We start from the raw sequence: 24,642 nt of genomic DNA, 5'->3' as shown, positions 1-24,642 counted from the left end.
TGACATTTAAACGGTATTCACCATTGTACAAAACACATTTCATCTTTTTTGTAGAAAATGTATATTTTATTTTTTAATACAATCTATAATTGCATTTTTTATTTTATTTTTACTATAGAATAATATTTTATGCATATTATATTTTAAAATAATAAATGTATAAACAATATTGCAATAGACGGAATGGTTAGAAATCTAAATCATAAAATGGTGTGATTTTTATACTAATGTCATAAGAATACAATATCATATTTATAACGCAGATCTCTAATTTCACTAAATATTATATTATATACTATACCTATAATCCGAGTTTACTCAATAAATAAGAAATATTAAAAATAGTATTTTTATTTACTAAATTTATAGTTAATATATTTACGTAAAATAAGCATTTTGCCATTATTCAATCATCACTTTATTGTGATTTTTCATATTTTATAATTGATAGTTCTTTCTTTTTATGTATTTTTCATTAATAATTTCATTAATCAATACCTTAAACTTCGTATTATTTTGTTAAATTAAATCATTTTGAAAAGTATACAATCCATTTTTTATAAAAAATAAAAAATATTTAGGTATATAGATTAATATATTGTTCTAACGTATTAATTTGTATTTCTATTTAATTGACACTAAATTTAATAATGCAATAAAAATATGTTTAACAAAATTAAATTTTATAAATTCTAAAATTACAATAGTATTATATAATTATATTTATACAATGAAATTAGGTTTTATTTTTAGTTTGAAATATTATTATTATTAAACCATTAACATTTAACATTTCTAAAGAATTATTAATTAGTATATAATGAATCTCTGAGTTTACTCGTACATGGTAAACATAAGAAGAAACAATACCTCATAAAAGAGTCATACAACATTGAAGAAGATAATTATTATTGTGTAAAGTCTGTTTTCTCCCTAAAGATTCAATTGCTATAGAGTTCCAAGTTACGTATTAATATTTAATATAGATATAACAATATATAATATAATATTTGGAAAAGATTCAATCTAATAATCTTTATTAAGTATTACCGTTTTAAAGATAAAGATTAGGAAATATTTTAAATTCCAATTGTATTGAAAAAAATTTAATAAAGATTTAATAGATTAATTACTTTAAATTATTTTTTTTAATTTACTATGTATCAAATTAATAATTTACGTTATATTGCATAATAAAACAAAATAAATAAGAGTATTAATATAGTATAATAATTAATAAATTCTGAATATAAAATACTCATATATTTAAATTACTTTAGCGTATAGGACATAGGTATATTCTATATGTATGCATTACATTTTATAGATATTTTAATTATTTTTCTGTTTTATTTTTTATGTATTAACAGAAATTTTATGAAACATCGTTTGATATACTTTATTTTCATGTTTTATATTAAAAACGGCATTGATTTTTTCTTTATGTAAAAACGTATTACTTTTAAAAATGTGTTCAGATTAGTCATTTGATTCATCATTTCAATATTCCCATCGATGCATCGTTTCATAATATAACTTGGGCTTAAAGTTTTATATTATTTACTATTGTAACAAGTAGAAGTAGTTATTATTATCATACTTAACGAATCCTTAGTTAGGTAGTTAGTAGCTACGAAATTCGAAGTCTACTGCATGTCTACATAAAATTTCATAGAAATCGTTTATAATAAACTGGAATAGAGACCAACTACTCTTCTTTATAATAAAATATAATATCAGAGTTAGAGTTTTTAAGTTACCAATGGGTTATTTTTTGTTTTATCTTAATATTTGTTTGTGTTGAGACTATTTTTTTATTTAAATAATATATGTAATACTATAATATACATGTTATACTATATAATATGTATTGACAAAAAATAACATAATTAAAGATCAATGGTTTTATTTTACGATAATATTATATAATATTTTTGTATGTTTATACGTTATACTTTATTTCTTGGACGTGTTAAATAAATATTTTATTATAATTTCAGACTATGGGCTGAAGTATTTCACGTGAGTGCTAAAGGAGAAGAAATAAAATGGCAACAAATATCCGAAGATCTCGTTCCTGTAAATATTACGTGTTTACAAGATGGACCAGAGTATATATTCCATATTACTGCTTACAACAGTCAAGTGGAAAAAATCATGGATATTCGCCTGGTTCAACCAGGTATATTAGTATATAAATGCTCAGTTAATTTTTATAGTTCCGTGAAACCTATATTTATAGCAGATACTTAAAGGAAAGTTTAATACGTCCGCTGTTAAGAGGTTTTCATTAACAGAGATTTTATTGTAAACGCATATTAAACTAATTGCGTATATTTTTAGGCACAAAAATAGGGTTAGCTTCAGAATGTTTTGCGTATTGGAAAGAACCACACAGCAATGACACTTGGGGCTTAAATTTCACATCACCAATAGACGCTAAACAATTTAAAGAATGCTGCGTAAGTACAATTTTAATATTCCGAAATAATAAACATACGATTCGCATATATTAATAATGTGATTTGTATAATAAAATATATAAAAACTAAAAATGTTCATTCGACGATCAATTATCTTAGTGACCGTTTGTATACGCTATCAATTCTCCCGCGATCAATTGTTTGCGATCTATTCACCGGATACCAGTACAATTATGTACATAATGTACAATGTACCTTCATGGTTTGCTAAAAAAAAAAATATTATTTGTTTGTAGACTCCAACTGTGAAATTGTCTCGGAAATCATCTTCATCGTATTCCTTAAAATTAGATACGTCAAAAAGGCAAAGTACGAAAGTAAGAAAGAAACCTCTATCGACACCAACTTCACCTAGTAGATCAAGAGAGCCACAATGTACTTGCATGACAGCTGATCAATTTAATAGACTCAGGGCACAAGATCCAAGATACAATAAAGAAAGATGTTTGTTATATTTTAGATGGTTATGGTTTAATATAGATAAAAAAAATTTATAATTTTATTTAGCTTCTACGTTACCGCGTTCTCATAATCGACAACTTTCACTTGGAGATGGACCTTCGGAAGCTGATAAAACAACAGTGCCTGAAGATACGTCCAAACAGGCCATATCCCGAAGCTCAAATACGAGAGACAGAGAAACTGCCACGCCCGGTGGAAAATTAAACATCACCGGAACTGGGTCACAAACAGAACAGGTAAAAAAAAATTAACGTTAATTAAACATAAAACGATATAAAAATGATTGTACAGGGTCAACAAGAAAGTTGTAAAAGTGAAGGAGTACAAACAATCGGTGCTAAAACTACGTCTACCACGGGCACATGCACTCCAAGAATGCCCTCTAAAGACTATTCAGAAGGGTACGTGGAGTCAGATTTATTTAAAATACCAACAGCTTCAAAAAATTCAAGAAATCAAAATAAAACATACAGAGATGATTGGCGAAGAGAGAGTGAGTTATAACTGAATTTTTATAGAATATGATAAATGTTAATCAAAATGTTATTTTGTTATTTAAATTATTATCATACATACAGTTATTTCACCTAAAAGAAAATTATATTTGAATTTAATTTAATTTGGATAATTTGAAAATAATTTAGATATGGGATCAATTAAACGGACATTAAAACCAATGCCATCATTAGAAAGTCCTGTTACGTCACCAGAAATGAATCGAAGACGTGGTTACAGTTATTACACTCAGCCATCGTCAGTGGCAGCATCAATGGTACCTCCAATGCCACAATGTTCAAGACAACAATCAGCTTCAGAACCAGAGTCTAATTTAAAACATAGAAATTCACGATTTAACTCAGGTAAAGTCATAATTATATTTTAAAAGTAAAAATAAAACCGATAATTAATTTTTATTTTTAATTTTTAAATTAAGGTTCTCGCTCATCATATGATATAGGTCGAAATGGTCAAGTAAGGGATCCAAGAGGTCTTTATTTGGAGTTGGATAGAAATGGACGGCCTACTCATGGTGGAGACGTTTCACCAGTTTCCGATAACGTTATGTTTGATAACCAGTGTTATGCAACGACACCTAGCTCGAGCAATGGTAATTCCGACCAGGAACAGAGTAACAATAAGGGCAAATCAGGTCCGTACGCATGTACAACAAAAAGCATGCTGGACCGGTTGGTCAATAGGTAGAAAAATAATTAGAGGGCTCTGCGTGTATTGAAATACAGTTTTTAAGTTTTACAGTAAAACTAAAAATAGGTATAAGTATAATAGGTTATGTGCTTTCCATGCGTATAATTTTAATAACAAATATTATCTTATTGCATAGTGCTTAAATATTTGCAAATTAAGAAAAAACAATAGGTTTAATTAAATAAAAAGTAAATAATGATAGTTATATTTTAGAAATTAAATGCACTATATAAATTCAATAAAATAAAACAAAAAATTAAGACAAATTAATTACAATAAAAAGTTTGATGTAAAATAAAATATACTAAGATATTTTTAACTTTAGGACGTTATCAAAAACATGATAATCAAGCAACAAGTACTCCTGGTTCACCAACTAGTCGACTTTTACTCGAATATGAAATGCACTTACGAAATACTTTAGCACGTGGCATGGATGCTGAGAGTTATAGCTTGCACACATTTGAAGCACTTCTAACACAGAGTATGGAAAATTTAGGTAACTTATTATAACTTTTATTGGATTACAAAAGTTTAAACTATGGTTGCATTTCTAGAAATGGCAGAAAAGTTACCTCCATTAAATTCCAGAAGTCCGTATCCTATAAGAAGGCGTTAGTATATTAATAATTCTATAATTTATCACAATTCACTCGTGTATATTGTGTTTATTAAAATAATTCAATCGCTATGTATTTATTTTTAGGACCAACAAGTGCTTGTGGCTTTAATAGATCATCTACACTTCCACATAGAATCGAAAGATCATCCAGCACTACTAGAGAAGGTTATTATAGTGACAGACAAGATGCGGCTAGAGAAAGAGACAGAGAACGAGGTTACTTATCTGATCATGCACCTTCTAGGTAAAATTTAACACTTTACATGTATGTATAAAAATAATAGAAACTAAATTGTGTTAGTAGTAACTAATAACTGATTTCAAAACCAGTTAAATGTGAAATTGAAACTTAATAAAATAAATATTTTTATAAGTAGGTTCAAAAAATGTTTTAATACACAAACTTTAAAAATGAATTAGTAGTATAATAATGTATTATTTTAGTTAATTCTATTGACTACTGAACAAATTAGAAACTGACTTCTTGTTTTAGTGTGAAATATAAATTAGTGCAAAAACTGTTACAATTGAGTAGTATGTACTCTATTACTTTTATCAAAGCACATTAAATAAAGAAAAATAATTTTAATTCTTGAAAACGTGTATTTTTAATGTAAAATATTTTATTACTAGGTATTTCCTAGTAATATTTATAAATATTAGAAAAATTATTGTGTAATTGTCTATATCCTAGGATACAATTATATTAATATCCTAATAAAAAAAAAGAATCGAAATAATATAGTTACAATTTATTGATAAATCCGTTTTTTTTTTTTTTTATATAGTTTGTTAAAATCATGAAAATAAGTACATAATTTTGTATTCAAAAGGTGGGAAAGTGGTTACCGCTTTGTTATATTATAGGAGTCAAGTGGGTCACTGTAATGGATGTGTTTTATTTGAATTTAAAGAAGTATTAGTGTATGATGAAAAACGATACTAAGCAGTGATGGTTATAGCATATTATATCAATTACGGTGTTTGATATTTCTATTAAACTAATTTATTTTATTATTAAAAGTAAAGGTAGGTAAATTAAATTTTTTCCGAAAACATTGCATTTATTATATTATTATAACGGTTTAAATTTATACAATATAGTATTATTTTTTATTTATTTTTGAATCAACACAATCTTACAAATTTACAGTCAAATAGTAAGAATAGGTTATATCTTAAAATTGCCCTACATATTATTGCGTATATCATTGCGTATAGTATAATAAATACGAGTAGTATACGTAAACAATATAATAATTCTCAAAGAATAATACTTTTTGATCATACCAAAGTAATCTAAATCGTTATTCATCGTTTAAATATGTAATTTTGTCCAAATTTGAACTTAAAGTCTATAAAAATGTTTAAAGTTTCTATATTTTTTTTAAAAAAATACATACATTAATAATCAATACATTAATTGTTTTATTCAGAATCTAAAACTCATAACATTTTGAAAATACAATAATTCCCTTAAATTTAATTTACTTGAGTTAAAAAAAAAAAATAATGGTTTTATAAAACCATACACATTTTTTTTTATGAAATTTGAAGTTTAGATTAACCTAACCTAATCTAACCTAACTTATAAATAACATTTCTCAACAGACAATTTTTGTTTTTTATTGTTATTCAAATTATTAATTGCAGCAACTTTGAATATGCCACTTATTTTTGACTATCATTTTCTAAGTCATTTTAAATTCAAATATTTACAAAGTTTATCATGTTCATAAGTACTATTTGTTATTTATTATTACTTTACTACTCATAATTCATACTTTAACTCAAAAATAGGTTATCTCCTTTTTTTTTTTTATTAACATTTAAAATTCAAATTATGACGACAAAAAAAAAGTAATAACAAAATAAATAAATTGAAGAATAATGAGAGTTTAGGTATTGTGTTGTAATCTAATACAATTATTTGCGAGGATTTAAACTATTACGTATCTAATGAGTATTATATTTTAATATATTATACCTTGATATTTCCAAAATATTTTGATTATTTTTCACCTATTTCCTATTTCTACAGCAAATACATTTTATATCGTACATTATTAATCTACATAATTATATCGTTCAACAATATGGGTACTAAATACTAATATAATATAATAATTAATTATATAATAAGTTCAATATGTTTAGCAAAAATTAATTCAACCTATTACCTATATCAATAATAGTAAAATAAATATTAGAAATTTAAATATTAAATGCATTTTTTTTCACTTTATAAATGATCAATAATTTTATATAATTTGAAAAAATCAAAGTAATTTAGATTAACTATATCCATTTTTTAGTTATTTTCATTTTTATCAAGAAAGCATAATATATTGAAAATACATGTTATATAGTGTATGTGAATATGGGGCAATTAATGAAAGTTTAATGTAAGCCAGTGTTTGTGTTAGATAACGAATAATGCTTGTATGCATGATTTACATTTTATAACATAGTTTTGGATACAGAGTAGTGGTGTTACTAAGTAATCTAATAAGTACGCCAATAATATTTATACAATTATACAAATCATGAAAAGAAAAAAAAATATTTGTGTAACAGTAACAAGTACCTACAACTACAATATAAAAATTAATATGTGTGATTGTATTTAAAACACAATATTTGTTGATGATTCATCGCGTTTACCATCACGTAATAATTTATTATTAAAATTTTAGTAATAATAGATGTGCTAACTGTTGGAACGAATCTGCTCGAGCTCAATGGTTTAGACATAGTGATGGTTGGCGGTGCGGATCTTCAACCATGGGGAGTAGTGCATCGAATACTGGTATTCCGTACGGTTCTTTTGACGGACACCATGCTCATCATCACATTCCATCAACAAGGGCTAACAAAAGATCGGCTTGGGAATCTTTACCATCACTTCGACATGAAAACAGTCTTATGACAGATAATGGATACAAATCTAATAGAAATGATTTATTCGAACAAAGGTAGCTAAATTAATAGTAACAATATTTATTCTAACAACTCAAGAAGTTATATTTTACATAGATATTGTTTTCTTTTTTTAACTGTGATTTGATATAAAATCATATAAAAGGCAAAATTAATAACTAACAACTATAAACTATATAAATCTCAAATTTTATTTTCACTTCACAATGTATGTCAAGTTTCAACTTTCAAAAATAATAAAAATAATCCATAATAATATAATATTATCTTCACACATTATTGTTAAAAATTAAAAAGTTTCAATTTAATCATTTTATATTGTCGTGATTAATTAGAAAAATAAATATAAAATAAAACAAATCAATTAATAGAGTCACCACTAGCTTTGTTCGTTAAATGTACATGTTATACTAGGTATTACTTATTAGCATAAATTCTTATATTTTAGGGCAAAGATTGTATACAATTCGTAAAAATAAAAATAAAATAAAAAACTAAAAAAATATGTTTTATTAGGTACAATAATTATTGTATATTGTATAAATTTTCACCTAGGATGCAAGCAACAGGAGTATAATATGTGTGTAATATTGTTGAATACATTTTTTCTTAAACAAGTAGTTAAAAATAGCTATTTATTATTTTTTTTTCTCTCAAACTTGATAGAATTATAATAATGCTACTACGATAGTGGTTTTAAACTCAAAATTCTTCTTTGTTAATAATTTAACATTCTTTTACATAATTTTGGTAAATAATAAGTACATTTTTAAAAATTATAGTGCAGTAAAACTAACTAAACAAAACATTCTTAAAATGCAATTTTTAAAATTGTAAGTTTGTGGCTGATTTGCACTTAATATAAACTATATAGTAAATATATAAATGTATATATTGCATAAATTTAACGTTTTGATCAGTTTAGAGTTATAATTAAAAATTGCACTTATGTTCCAAAGCATTTATATTTTATAATTAATAGTAGCTTATAGTTTATATATTTTCATATAACAAACAGAAATATGAAAAAAATGTTTATTTGATTTAACTTATCAAATATAGTTCTACTACAATTTAAATACTCTTAGTACCTCTACTAAAAATAATCTCTGCAATTTTTGTCAAAGTGAGTTGATTCATTTTTAAGTCTATAATTTATTATTATAGATTATAAATTATTTATAAACCACAATTATAACACATTGGCATTTAATTATAAAGATTGTAAAATAATAGTCACTAAATATAATAATTAACAATTAATTTTAGTTTAAACCAATCTGTTGTCGCATATAATAATATTAAAATATGAATTATTATTGTAAATTAATTATGAATAATATTAACTATTTTCAGAATGTTCGAACGACAAGATAGTGCCAGAATGGATTATATGGCTGAAAGAGAGGCTAGACATAGTTTTAGTGGAATTACACAACAAACTTCCGTTGAAAGCACAGATTCTCGTCTGTGCTATCTTACATCGTCAGAGGTAAGTGCATTTTTAATCAAAAACAGCTAGCTTACAAATTATATATATATATATATATAAACTAGCTGCCCTCGTATATTTCGTTGTCTGTTTGGTTATTTTTAGACTTATTTCGTATTAAACTCTATTAAATTTAAAACATTTACCCTCCTTTAAGAACGATCACTCAACACAACAAATTCATAATTCTTTTGTGTACTCGCGTATATTCTTATGGAAATGTACCATCTATTTAATTTATGAGTTAATCGTCTACTTATTTTTTTAATCGTACGTCGAGTTCGTAATTTGTATTTTTTATATTATACTTAAATTATATTAAATACATTGTTTTTTTGTAGAGCAAAAGTTTATTTAAAACTTTTTTTTCTTATAAATCATGTTTATAAAATACAATATTTGATGTTTTATATTTAATTTTTATATGCCGTCTAATTTTTACTAATTATAATATTGGTACAATTTGTGTCCAAAGTCAACATCCATTTAAATAAACAACATAATATTATATTTTTTTAAGTCAAAGTTAATTTTATATGTGAGCCATTCTATAACAATCTATACAGGGGATGAAAAAATATGCTACAAATACTATCTGAATTTCAAAGAATATATTGATATGACTTTTATTGAAAACGGTTCAGTAGTTTTGATTTTATTAATTTCGAATATACCATATATAATTTATACATATATTAAATTTCCAAATATAAAATTGATTAAAATGAATATTGCTTTTAAATAGGTTCCTATATTATAAATTATTTACTTTAAATTCAATTTGTAGGTAAGTATTTTTATTATAAGGAATAATAATAGTTATAAAAGCATATACCTACACATTTATTGTAGAAGTATAGAAATCGTACTAAATCTAAATAACAAAATTGGAACATTGAATTTTTTGGATAGGTAAACCTGCAAATCATTTGATTTAACTTAAATTGATTTTATACGTTAATAAGAAATGATTATTAATAATATTTAGATCACTAAGCTTTAATTTGTTATACCTCAGTAACAAATCATAATGAAATAAATGAAGTTCGTTAATTTATGATAAAAAAAAAAATTATATTTATATGATATTTTTAGTATTTTGGTAGAATAATATTAAAGTAAATTTAGATATCAAATTTATTTTGATACTTTGAGTGTTTTCATAAATCAGTTGACGAAATACTTAGTAACTTTATTAACTCTTCTCAGTATCCAATTAACAGACTAACGATGCAAGCACTTTACCTATATATATATAATATATGGTGCCAGAAAATAGATATATCATTGGAAAGGTATTATATAGAGTAACTTTACATTATTTTTACACATTTTATGATGTCAAGGAAGGTAAAAAACATTAACAATTAAAATAAACTCATAGCTTTAGGTTTTTTAAAATACACTTGTTCTTTTTTTCTACTTTTCTAGTACATAGAAAAGTGGGCAAATGGTGGTCCAGTTTTATATATTACTAGTAAACATTTAGTGTTTTTACACCAAAATCCAATTTAATATTATATAGTATTAAGTAAACCTAAAAGCGAATATTTAAATAAAACAATATTGCATACTTAGTAAGCAATTAAAAATATTTAGCGTATAATATGGATTAATAATTAATTTCAGTTTGAATGTAATAAAGCATTCATATTTTAGAATTGAAAGTTATTAAAAAAATATTTACAGCTGAATTTTTCTTCATAAGCTTTATTTCAAAGAATAAATTTAATTACCTATTGTATAACATTTTTAACAAAACAATTATTGATAGATTTTATACAATCTTATATAGTTATGTACTTTGGTGGTTAACCATATATATATGTACTTAATATGTTTTGTCGTTTTTGGTTATGAACTGTTATATTATTACTGTCGTTTGTATTTTTACATCAATCATTAAAATAAACATATAATGATCATTATACATTTACATTTGTACATGAAAAAATGGATATTGATATCATCTGTATTATTTTGGAATACAGCGTTACTATATGCATTTTATAATAATAAAATATTTGTATGCAAAGGAGGTACACGGCTTGTTTAATGTTTAACAAATACTGTTTACCAACGAGGCGCGCTTAAGATACACGACAAACTGAACCATACGAAACAGATACATATGCCGCGGAATAAACTTAAAATGTAAATTCTTAAGAGGCGTATCACGTTTGATAATATTAACATGACTAATATCTACTATAATACACCTACGTATTATATTATACGGTTGAAAAACGTTTTTACAAAAAGGGAATATCAAAGGGATCGGTTATTATGTCTTGAGGCATTCCCATAATATAACGTGTAATTAAAAATATACGTTTTCTTTTACTAATTGACAATAATAATAATATTATCAAACGCGTGGACGGAAAAATTCTCAAAACCTTTTTCAATCATTTATAGTATTTTAATCGTTTTTTCTCTCTGCCGCTTCCTTGACTCAGCCTCCGCGATATCCGAGAACCTTTTCGCATTTCGTTATTATTATTATTATTATTATTATTATTATTATTATGTATAAATATAAAACACACACTCAAACGCACACACGGTCTTTTTTGTTCATTTCACTCGGCAAACGCGTGTACGGGATTCAATACACATTTCTCGTCGGGCCATTTCCTTTTGATGTGTTACACCAGAGGGCGCCGTCCGGGCGCCGGGACGCTGCGAACGCCGCTGAAATACGCCCTCGTGATACACCCTCGTCGTCCGCTAGTCCGCTAATGGAAGCTGAACGATCGCGTCGCGCTCCCCGCAGTGTAGTAGTCCACTAGGTACGGTTGCAACACCATCGTCACAATTCCTCCGCTGTGCTCCATGCACCGAAACACCACGGTCGTACATACCGCGCACGATAATAATTCGTTATGGTCGTGAAATTCGAAAGGACGATGACGACGACTACGAACACAGTACGTTTTTGACTTTACAATATTTGTTTCGGGTAACACGTCGAAGGCGCTACGTTAACGTTATCGGACAATAGCTGAGTCCACCGCGATTGGACATGTTTCGTCATACTCCGCCGCAGGTCTGTACGACGGCAACAATATTGTACCGGTGATCGTCGTCGTTATAAAGCCATTGCCGTCGCGTTCAACTCGGTTACCGCCGCCGCCACGAGGTACGACAATACCGCGAAAGTACAATAGTACGATAGACAATAAACAATAGCATACGACGGACAGCGGTACACCGAACAAAGGCGACGATGGATGACGGAGAAGCGTCGCTGTGGTGTTATTGTTTGCGGTGCGTCCGGCGACGGCGGTCGGCGCGTGTCAAGTGCCGAGCGACGGCCGTACAGCCGCGCGTACACCACAACTGCCGCATTGCGGCGGTCACCGAATAACGGCAATCGCGCTGTCCGCCGATGAAAATGGTCGAAACGAACCGGCCTAAACCGCCGTTGGACGTCGCCACCGCGGCGGCGGCCGACCCGAACTCCTCGCCGACACAGCAGCAACAAGAACACCAGCAGCGACGTGAACGCCAGCAACAAATAATAATCGAACAACACCGACAGCAGCCGTCGCAACTCCGTCCGCATCAGTCGCGACACACCAAGACGGTACACTTCGAAACGGACGTGTTGCGAGACGTCGGGGCCGCCGACACCGCGACCGACTGCTCGGCCAGTGTCTCTAGTCTGCCCGACCAGTTCGACAGGCACGTACAACAGTTGTTCACGTTTATCGGCACCGCTTTGAGCGGAGGTCACGATCGTTGTTGTAGCGACGACGACAGCGACGATTGCAGCGATGACAACGACGACGACAGCGATTGCGTTAGTGACGGATATTGTGGCGGTTGCGGTGGCGGCAATGACGGCGACAACGACGACGACGACGACGATGACGACGATCGGAAGTCGGTTAGCGACAGCGAGACGGTCAGGAGGAGATCGACGTACCGGCACCGACCGGCCGCGGTGGTGGTGGCGCCGTACGCCGCGTCGTCGTCGTTCTCGCGTGGCGCGCGTACCATCAGTTTCGAATGCGACGTGGACAGGGGCAATACGCCGTTCAGACACAGGCACTGCAAAACGACGGCCGGCACGTGCAACAGAGTTTTCCTCAAAAAGGTAACGTGGTGGCGCGGTTCCTAGTGGTAGTAGCAGTGTTCCACCTCCTCTACCCCGGGTGGATGGTTATAAGTATTGTTTGAGTATCGACCGTTCTAACGCAATAGGTAGACTGCGTGTCTAATGCTTGTATATAAATAAAAAAAAAAACTCAAAACACGCCTATAATAGGTAGGAGTTAAAAAATTATTTCGAATAAATTTTCCAAATTCACACGACAGATATTATTCCGACTGCGTTGTTGTCAGACGACCAGAATATTGTGAACCTATGTGTTTGTCAGAGAAACTTCAATGGTGATTTTTTAACGACTAAAGTTTTTGCCATACACGCTCGTTTAAAAAAAAAAAAAAGTAATAAAAGTTTGTGGCGCTGAATCGGTGACGACAATGTCGACGCCGTGTCGTCGCAAATCACGGTGGCGGAGCGATGGCGGGACGGTGTGGGGAGGCAATTATAATGTGGCATTTTGTCCGGAAATTAAAAACGTTTAATAGAAAAGCCTTTTCTATTCCGCCCCACCGGATATCTCATGCAGCCGGAACTAAAACAATAGGGACATTTGTAATATTACAACCTTTCGCCGTACATATCTAAAGGTATTATTACAATGAAAATGTCGAGATTAGAGTATTTTTTTTTCGTTATTTTACTACCTATAACCTCATATTATTATTATTACTTCGCGTGTTATTTACTTTTTTAAATAAATTCACGATAATGAAGAATATTTTATTATTTGACGTTAAATGAAATATTTAGGTAGTAGATTTTCTATAGCAAAACGAAGTATATATTAATATCTACGGATCTAAAAATGTTATTTTAATGTTTTAATACAAATGAAAAGTAATTTAAACATAATAATATCACATTAGAGTGCTAAAATTAGAATGGATTTAAATTATTGTTAGTACATCTTAATATCAAATATAGTAAGTTATGTGTTTTCAAAATAAACATTTCTATATCCTATTTTCTAATTTTATATACTACCGATTTCAAATCAAACATACATGTATGTTTATACCTTAAATCGTAATAAATAATATTAATTTGAAAACTTTATTCACTTTTGAATGAATACACATAAATAATGTTTAATAACACATATATGATAATATGAAGACTATCATTGGATTTTATATACGTATTATATCATTGTACAGAAAAATCATAACTAAGTAAAAATTATTTTATTTTTATAAATAGATAGCATAAATTTTATCATATCCCCACAGGCTTTCATAAAAATGTATTGTTGTATACATTTCAGTGTATTTTTAATATCAAGATCCGAACGTTTAACGCATCTTTTCATTTAAAAGTAGTAAATAAAAAGTATTTTTTAGACGTTTCAAAGTTTAAATTACAGGAATTGATTTTAATTTTGAATATCGATGTTCTTTATTGGGTTTGTTTTAATACATTAATTTGTTAATTTAACTATTATAACTTCTTTCATACTATGTTATATAATGCCTAAGGCTTAACAGTTAACAATGCTGTATGACATATTATTTACCCATAAAATGTTTATTTTCTATTGTTACAAATAATTTTTATAAAGTAATATAAAAAGTTCTGTGTAGGTTAGGTTATAAAATATAAAATACACTTAAGAATGCGAAACAAAATAAGTACCAAAATCAGGTCATTATTTTTTGTTAGCTTTTTTTAAAATTTTTTAATCAGATTGGTATTTATTAATTGTTTGCTTTTTTTCTATTCAACTACATCATTTTACAATATTCGCATTTAGTGCGGATATTTTTTTTATTAAGTGTAGATATTTCTACAATAATGATTATTTACTAATTAAATGTTAAGCCAAATGGAAATATTATTTACGAGAAGGCCATGACCGCAAATACTGTTTCTATGTTGTAATCATAGAGCATAGATAATTTAAGTTTAATGGGACCAATAATATTTTGTTAACTTTATTAGATTGGATTGACATTTGACACTTGTCTATTTTATTAATAATATATTAAAATATACGTTAGTTTTAATATTATTTAATGACATTGAGAGGGTTGATGCATTGCAAAAAACTAATAGGTTATCAATATATTTTTATTCAGTATATAAATTGCATACGAAATAAATACATTATCAATTCATCTAAATTAAAATGTGATAATTAATTATGATCAGTCATTTGTAACTGTATAATGTGATGTATTAATCATACTAAATGTACATTAACATTTTATTAGACAGCATAAGTATTTATAGATACTATTAAAGATTTAATACATCAACGTGGCATATTTAATAGGTCAAATGTATTTAAAACGACTTAATCTGTACGAATATCTTTTACGTAAAATTCCCTTAAAAAGGAATTTATTTTAAGTCATTTACAATAACGTTACAATTTGTGTTATAACTATAGAGAATATCATGAAATGTTTTTTTTATGCTGTGGCAATTATAAATTAATTTAAGAGCACTTCTTTAAAACAGTCATAAAACAATTTATAAAACATTCACTATATATTATGACCTTATTCATATTTTATTGAAATATGTTTAGATTTAATAAGTTGAAATATTATTTTTGATTTTTTTTTTAATATACTTACTATGGAGTATTTTAATCGATTACCTGTAGTAGTTTTGTTATTTTATCTGAGGCTCTCAGCTATACTTATTTCGGTTATCTATTATTGACATATAGTATATATCTATTCATATTGCCCCAAATTGTTTTCTTAGTGTTGATACAACTTATTGTCATTAATATAAATAAACAATATTTTAATTGTGTAATTTTAAATGTTGTTTATTTTAATTAATTTTAAAATCAACATTATAAACGGATGATGTTTAATATTTTTGTCATGTAAACGATTATAACATTATAAGCGCTGAATTGCCTCATTTAATTACTAATCTAGGTATTAAATCTTATAAGAAGCTGTAGCCCTCTCGTCATAAATAATTAAATATATTAAAAATCTTTGTGAGATATCATTCAATTTTAAATCTTTTTTTTTCTTTTGACATTTATTAGAATATTTAATACATACAATCTGTAATAGTAGTTATAATAAGCATATGAGTGGAAAATATACAAGGTGGCTGTGAAATAATCTGGGTAGTAGCTACCCAGCGATAACATTTGACAATTTAAAATCTTAATTATAAATTAGGGTAACACTATGCAGGAGAGTGATGTACCTAAAATGCCTAATCAACACGCCGTGTTACCATACTTTTATTAAATATTATTACTTCTTATTAATTAAAAAAATAAAATAACAAAAATAAACGACTGAAATAACATTAGGTGACAATTAGGCACGCTAAAGCTAACTTATTTTTTGTACAAATTATTTTTAATGGATCATAGACTTCATGCGATTTACTTAGCAATTTTAGGTGGTTTTAATAAATTTTGAAAATATTTATTTAAATGAAAGTAAAAATAAAATTGTTTCAAATTTTAATCTTATCTGAATTCTTATATTATCTTTTAATTTCATGGAATATATAGGTCAAACTTAAAATTGATATTTTGATTTGTAATTATTGCTACAAGAATAGAACAAAAACAATTCAAATAATTTACAAATATACTACAAACTTATTTGAATATTAAAATTATTTCGTTAACGCGAAAAATGGTTTATGAACGGTTTATACATTAAATATTACAACGGTGTTTTACTACTAAGTATTAATACTAATGAAAATACAGTATTTTTGGCTTAACTTGAAAAACATTAAAAATGCATTACCGTCTTTATAATGTAGAGTTATTTTAAATATATATATATTGTATATTTAAAATGTTAATATCGTTATATACAGTTTATCTCAATAGTATATTTTTAATTGTCTTAAAATAAAATATTCATATAAATTTCATAGTGATTGTTTATATTTTACCAGTCGTACATTAAAAATAATTATTTAGAATTAATATTTATACTGAGTTAATAAACTTTATCGTATTGGAAATGATTAAAAATGATAATAGTTTATTACTAAACATTTATGAGTAATTTTAGTTCTTATAATACTCTCAAAATTAAGTTTTTATTAATGTTGATAAAAATTAATAAAATGTTAATAAATAACATTTTAACTTTTTACATAATTTTTTAATATACTTTAAGGTCGTAAAAGAGTAATAAATCTAACCATTATTTAATTATTTAATCATTTATTATACTCATTAAATTAATTGTATTGTTATTTTCTTTTCAGTTTAACGCACCTCTAACTTTATTGTTTATTCGGTTAAATAATTTCATTTTTTTTTTCAAGATTGAACTACCCTTACTAAAAAAATATTATAAATAAATAAAAGTAATTTAAAATAAAATATTCAATAGCTACCCCCACAGTCTAAGTTTCTTAAAATAAAACAACAAGACAAATAAATAAAATAACAATAAAACGAAAATATTTATTGTATTTTCTTTTATCATGTTTTAGGTTTTCATAATATATTTAATTTTATATTTCTGTCATTATGATAGTTTATTTTAACCATATTTGAATAATACATTAATAATCGATTAATAATACTAAGTAATAATATTTCTTTATTGGTTACTTAGCGGGGAGTTGAACGTATTTTTAAGAATACCAATATTTTAATTATATATATACTTTTCAATATAAAATTTTAATTGTCGTATAAAAATGTACAGAATGCTACAAAAGTTACATAGAATCATCCTAGCTTAATATTATTGTAATTTTTAAAATTTTCGTTTGCCTTAAAAGTAAATAAAAACTCGAAATTTCAATTTTTGATATGGTTAAGTGCTATTGAATCGTAAAAACATTCAGTATTATTTTACTACCATGAAATAATCATAAATATTTGATAGTTCAATAACTAACTATTTATTTTAGTGTTATTATCATTACTCTTGGGCAAATTAAGGTGTTCTAAATTCCGCACAGATATTATTTTTTTTTTACATTAGAATCATGCAATTTTGGGTTTTACGAATTTGCATTTCTAATCCAATTCAATCGAACACAATAACTTAGACGCTGTATTATATTCAGTCCGCCTGTATGTCTATCAATTATAATGGCTGAATAGTTGTTAAATACATATATATATATATATATATATTTGCAGTGATAGGTCGTATGGGGGCTATGATGTAGTCACGGTGAATATGTTAGATACGAAGTAGTGAACTAGACGGCTGTATGAGGGACACCACTGTGATTATAGATAATAGTATAAACCAGGGATGGCAACTGGTGGCTCATGGGCCATGTCTGTCACGGGTATAATTTTTATCTGGTTCATGTTTTATTTTCAAATTTTAAAATAAAAATTAATTCATAAAATTTAAGAATAATACCTTATATATTTTATCTACAAATTACATTGTTCGTAGATTATAGGTATTAATTCTTATCTTATATTAAACTGGAACTAAATTACTAGTCATTTCTAAATATTTATTTAGTGCTGATAAAGTGGATAGTAGGTTTTTATTCAATTGTATTTGTCAGTTTTGTTGTATTTTCATGACATGCCGTTTAAAATTTGTCCATAAAACTATTTTTTTGCTTTTTTATGCTCTACTTTATAGATTTTATAGTTCTAAAATTTTTATTAACTTTGAGTTTCCCATTCCTGGTATATCTATATAATCTAGGCATTTGCGTACATAAACAGACCAAGGTAAACGTACACCATACTTTGACGGTGGTAGAGATGTGAATTTACGTCAGAAGTCCCTAGACGTGAACGAATATTGATGCGAAGGTTGAATGTGTGTCATCGCGGCGCGTGATGATTCGGTGAATATTTAACGACTCCCGACCCGGAGGCTCCGATGAATCCCGCGAGGCTGTGAGACCACCCCCACTGAAAATACACAAACAGACACACGTATATAAAATGTTGTACATCACCACGAGGGTTGTACGACAGCTGTGGCGATAGATTTTCCAGTTGTTGGCAACGACAGTATTAATATTTAGACTTGACGGAGCGAATAAGAGATGATACACGGTTGTTAACGAACAAATCAAAAATGCGAAATCTAAATCTAAATATATTTATATATATTATATGGTTTACATAATATAGAATTTGTATGCTTGATGCATAATATATATAATATGAAATATATTTTGTTATATTTATGTACACTCATTGTAGACGGCGAGGTCAGAGATAAGAATAGTTATTTTATTCGACCGTCGATCACTAATATTTCCTTGCTTTCCTAGAATATAGTAGGTAATTTTGTATTTGTTCGTTGATATATTATCTTTTATATAGTTTATATTGTAACTGAAATCTAAAAAACTACTTAATCAGAATTCATCAAATTAAATAACTCGGTTATTATTCAAGAAATTGTTTATTAGTTATTTTTGTGTTTCAATAAATCAAATGTTATTACTTTCATAATAAACTTAATGTATTTTTTGCTATCAAGATAAAAAAAAAGCCAAATTCTACATTTATTCGATATTTTAACAATACGTTTATTTTGCTTAAATTTCAACAACACATTTGATTATCTCTTATTTGGAAAATTTTAAATTTAGAAACAAATTGATGTATTGAAATAATTTGGAAAAATTTGACTAATTAAAAATGTATTAAGAATAGAAGTTCTAATTTAAAAAATAACAGGTTAAAATTCATAAAATACACGATTCAGAGTAACTTATGTCCCAGATTATGATTTCATGTTTCGCTAACCCACTTAAAAATATGTTTTAAGTACTAAGTTATATGTGTTTGAAAGCACTAGTTGGATTATTTTATTTTATATTGTATATTATGACGACTCATTGACCCTCGTCCGAGTTGTTCATATTTTTTGCTCACAATATTTGTGCAAATGGGATTACGAAACAAGTAACAACTACAGGATACTGTATCACTGATGACGCAATAATATGTAAAAGCTTACCGTTAGGTAATAACGATGCAATGTTGACAGTTTGTATTGTAATTGATAAAAAAATATATTAAAAATAACACCAAACGATACATATACTAACATAATATTAATATGTATACATACATGTATCCAAATAGTTCTAAATATAGAACACAAAGAGGGTACATAATACATATTTTGCATAATATCCTGGCAGAGTCGTTGAAACGATAATCCCCGAAAACACCCCTATCCCGCAGCATTTTGTCTTGTAACCGATACATGTATGTATGCAGTGTACATAGTACATTGTAGATATACTAATATACATATAGAGTATAGACACTGTGACGTACGTACATATAGTTATTAGTTATTACAACTAGCGTGGTGCGAGTCTATAGGTATTTCACATACAACGGCGCCTGTCGGACAGGAGTGCTATGTATTAAATACACGTTTAATTTCTAATATAATTTCATAATAAATAACAGCTAATAAAATATGGAGTTCTACCGTTTTGAGAGAAAATATTATTACTAAAAAAAAAAAAATAAAAATATAAAATATACATTATATGAATGTATGGTACAATACTCGTAAAATATATTACTTAATATAATTAATATTAACATTAGTAGGTATGTAATATAATGATCGCCAAAATAAAGATGGCTTAAATCAAAATTTTTAATTTTGTTGCTGGATTAATACGATTTATAGGTATTACATATAATATAATTACTTGGATATAAAGTCTGATCGATGGAAAATAAACTGGAAATTAAGAAAGTGACTTTTTATTTTACTTTTTTGCTAATAAATCTGAGTAGTTATAAATTGATAAATTTGCATAATATAAATGTTACATCAACTATTGTACGCTTATTTGCTGGTGACTCAATTCAGTCAATTCTATGTCAACATCGACCAGAATTCAAACTTAAATAACTAACAGATTAGTCCTAAATATAATATTTTTAAGTAGTTAATACCTTAGAATTTTAAAAATTATTGCATTAAATAAATCTAAAAGATATTTTAGTGCCTTACAATCAATTAAGTTTATATGCGATTTAAAAGATAGAATCTTGGTTAGAATGATACCCAAATCTTTTATTTTGTCAAAATTATGACTGGCAATTAATAGATATAGTGCAATCAAAGATTATTTTATGTATTTAAAAATATTCTATTTTAAAATAGTATTTGGACTTTTTAATATAGTAGTACACTAACACAGAAACACCTGCACTATTTAAATATAAATATTAAATACATATAACTCTGAATTCATAAACAGTCTTTCGGGGTATTTACTGAAGCAAAGAGTTTAAAATAGTTAACATTTACAAATGTATAAAATTTGAATATACCTTTTAAAAAACTTTTTAAATTTATGTTTTAATTTATTTATAGAAATTAAGTAAAAATACAATGGAGAAAGATGACTTATCTGTGAAAAGTCCGAAATACATTAAATAATGTTGATAATTTTAGTAATGATAAGCATTGGTCATTAGAAATTACATAAAATGGAAGGAATAGTATATAATAAGTATTAAGATTAGTGTCAGTAGATTTCGACTTATAAAAACCACGTTGTTCGTTAATAATATGTTCAAATGAACTATGTTTTAAATATATAATACTGATTCTAAGAAATTTTCAAAAAAATTTGGCAATATTAAATCTAATTATTGAATTATAAGAAAAATCATATTTCTTCGATATTGTATGAAAAATAAATAAATTATCTCCATTTTTAATAAATAAATAATGGTTTATTATATAGCGTACTACATAATGTATTAATATACATATTAACGAATGTAGTACGATGCTTTTTCAATTCTTTTAAGGATTTTTATAAAAAAAAAATGTTAAAAAAGGCTGTTACCTATTAAAAATAAAAATTAATTAGAAGAAATAGGATAAAGTACATAAAAATGTATACTTCAAATGCTTATAAAAACTAAAAAATTATGACATGGTTTTTAAAATGTTTATGTAATTGTAAAAAGTACATTGCTGAGTACGGAATAGGAACCATGTATAAAATGTTTAGTTTTTGATTAGAAGAAAATATTTTTTGCCATAAACGAAAGAAACACAAAAAATTTATGATTATAAACAGCTCCATAAGAGTAAACATAATTTTAAAAGTATTTCGTGTCAAGAAAACGCTCATACAAATATTTGGTGAAAATATCAAGACGTTTATTCGGTTTTTCCTTTTGAATTATATCAAAAACAAAATCAATTTAATGTAATGTTGGTATTGACAAATATTCAGATTTATTAATTTTTTTACTTCTATGATTTAGAATAGAACTGAAAATGCATTATCTTTCACTCTTAAGTTATAAACTAGACCCTCAATGTTATATATTTAAGAATTATTTTGCTATAAAAAGTATCTAGATACACACTAAAAAAAAATATTCATCATTATTAAACAAATAAGTAATAACGCTCCTCATGAATCTAAAAATTCGTAACTTTTTCTCGTATAATATAATTAGCCATTATCTTAGAATAATAAAAAAATAACATCTACTTTAATACATTTTTTTTTTATTTTAAATTTAGATGTTAATATTAAATATTAAACTATTTACTTTTAACTTAAACTTGTTTAGATTAAACATATTATAAAAAGAAACAAAAATAATTTTTTATCTAGCTATATTTTAATCATTGAAAAAAAAAAGTCACTGAATAAAAATAAAAATACAATAAATTTAGAAAAATATAAGTTATAGGTTTATTGTATATTATTGATTTACCTATAGCAATAATTCTTAGTTAAAAATTTTTAATTTTAATTGAATTTTTACTAACATTTTTTTACCAACAAAAACTTGACACCGAGAACTTTCATAATTTTTCTTAAGTATAATATAATATTATTCTAACTTTTAAATTATTAGAATTTATTTATATATTATGTTCTATTTTTAGTTTATTATAAGAGACCTGTTTTGTTTAATTTTAATTTTCAAATATGTGATGGAAAAATGATATTGTTTTTCAAATGATGAATATTTTTATTCTATTTTATTTTTTTGACTTTAATCTTTGGAATAGAAAGAGTGCTCAAAGAATTGCACAGAGTAGTTTATAAATAGGAAATAAAGTGTAGATGGGACTTTTTTTTTTTTATTATTTTATACTAGCTATTAGTATAAAACTATGATAGTTCAACATTTACAATCTATACATTATACATAGATGGGACTTTAATAGATTATTTTTCGATTTGTCTTAGTAATTTTTTTAAGTATATGAACAAATACTGAAAAACATTGAAGAAATATTAGCAAAGACGATTTTAACTTCTTAGAATCTTTTTTCAAATACAATGATTTATCATTTCTTTTAAATTTGATATAACAACACGCTATTGAATTAATAAATGAAGAGAGATTAGTTTCCATTTCCTAGTGTCTTCCGGCTTTTTAATTATATATCTATCCATGAGTAAGTTTAGGGTGAAATAAGTATATTATCAAAAGTTTCATATTTTTTTTTATTTTATCTGAACTTGAGCCGACATAGTACTTATTCAGTAAACAGGGGAATTTTTGAATTAAATTATAGGTATATTGAAATTGTTGGTTTTTCTTATTTTCTAAAAAACTAATGAAATATTTTTAATTTAAATATTTATAAGTGTTAGCCTTAATATAAGATATTTCAAGTTAAAAATTTGTAATTTATAGTGTTTTCTTAATTATAGTAAATCTTTAAATGCAATTGTAGTATTTACACTAGTGCCTATAATTTCATTACTAATGACTTATTAGGTATTCTAATTTCTTATAATTATTTTTTAAAAGTTGGCAAATTTTTCTCTGATAATTTTTTATAAGCTTAAACTATGATCTCATGATAATATTAGTTCTTTGAATTAATAAAACATATTTTTTATAGTACATTATAAAATATAATATATAAATATATGATAAATAATAATAATGATAATATTAATGAACTGTATTAACAAAACATCTTAAATTTTTCTTTTTGTGCGAATCTTTTCACTTTATATTAATAGCATATTATTGTTGTTGAAAACCGAAATCCTTAAAATATTTTTAAAAACAATTAAAATCTTAAAAATATATATTGCAGTTATTCGTTTGGAATATCTTTTCAACTATTATTGTGTGGATACTAGATATATTTTGATATGTTTCACTCTTTATAATGGAACAGCAATTTTTTTAAATATTTTATTAATTAAATCTAAAACATATAATTGTCCTTAATCGTATTTGTAAAAATATGTTATTAAAATATGTATTCAATTGAACTCAGTCAAAATTATTTAATATACCTATAGATAAATATTAGATAGAGTTACTTTTAAAATGCAAATATCATTTTAAATTGGAGTAAGCACATTTAGGCAGTGGTCAATGGTTAAACAAATAACTAAA

The 24,642-nt window shown here is 26.3% G+C and overlaps 1 protein-coding gene across 5 annotated transcripts in view; it reads left to right on the top strand.

Moving 5' to 3' along the window:
- Positions 1 to 24,642, top strand: part of LOC114123623 (protein still life, isoform SIF type 1) — a 64,126-nt gene that overhangs the window by 22,102 nt on the left and 17,382 nt on the right. For 4 of the 5 annotated variants that reach the window (XM_050197557.1, XM_027986666.2, XM_027986662.2 and 1 more), the window contains exons 3-14: positions 2,001 to 2,182; positions 2,344 to 2,462; positions 2,720 to 2,927; positions 2,991 to 3,181; positions 3,237 to 3,438; positions 3,590 to 3,805; positions 3,880 to 4,095; positions 4,477 to 4,650; positions 4,709 to 4,765; positions 4,858 to 5,017; positions 7,470 to 7,748; positions 9,070 to 9,205. In XM_050197557.1, the coding sequence (XP_050053514.1) occupies positions 2,001 to 2,182; positions 2,344 to 2,462; positions 2,720 to 2,927; positions 2,991 to 3,181; positions 3,237 to 3,438; positions 3,590 to 3,805; positions 3,880 to 4,095; positions 4,477 to 4,650; positions 4,709 to 4,765; positions 4,858 to 5,017; positions 7,470 to 7,748; positions 9,070 to 9,205 (2,140 nt within the window). The remainder of the gene's footprint in view (positions 1 to 2,000; positions 2,183 to 2,343; positions 2,463 to 2,719; positions 2,928 to 2,990; positions 3,182 to 3,236; positions 3,439 to 3,589; positions 3,806 to 3,879; positions 4,096 to 4,476; positions 4,651 to 4,708; positions 4,766 to 4,857; positions 5,018 to 7,469; positions 7,749 to 9,069; positions 9,206 to 24,642) is intronic. The other variant, XM_027986665.2, reaches the window with a different exon arrangement.

The sequence above is a fragment of the Aphis gossypii genome, chromosome 1 (genome assembly GCF_020184175.1).
Source record: "Aphis gossypii isolate Hap1 chromosome 1, ASM2018417v2, whole genome shotgun sequence".
In the NCBI taxonomy this organism is placed as follows: Eukaryota; Metazoa; Arthropoda; class Insecta; order Hemiptera; family Aphididae; genus Aphis; species Aphis gossypii.
The sequence above is the reverse complement of the archived record's forward strand: the minus strand, read 5'-3'. Positions and strand labels throughout refer to the sequence as shown.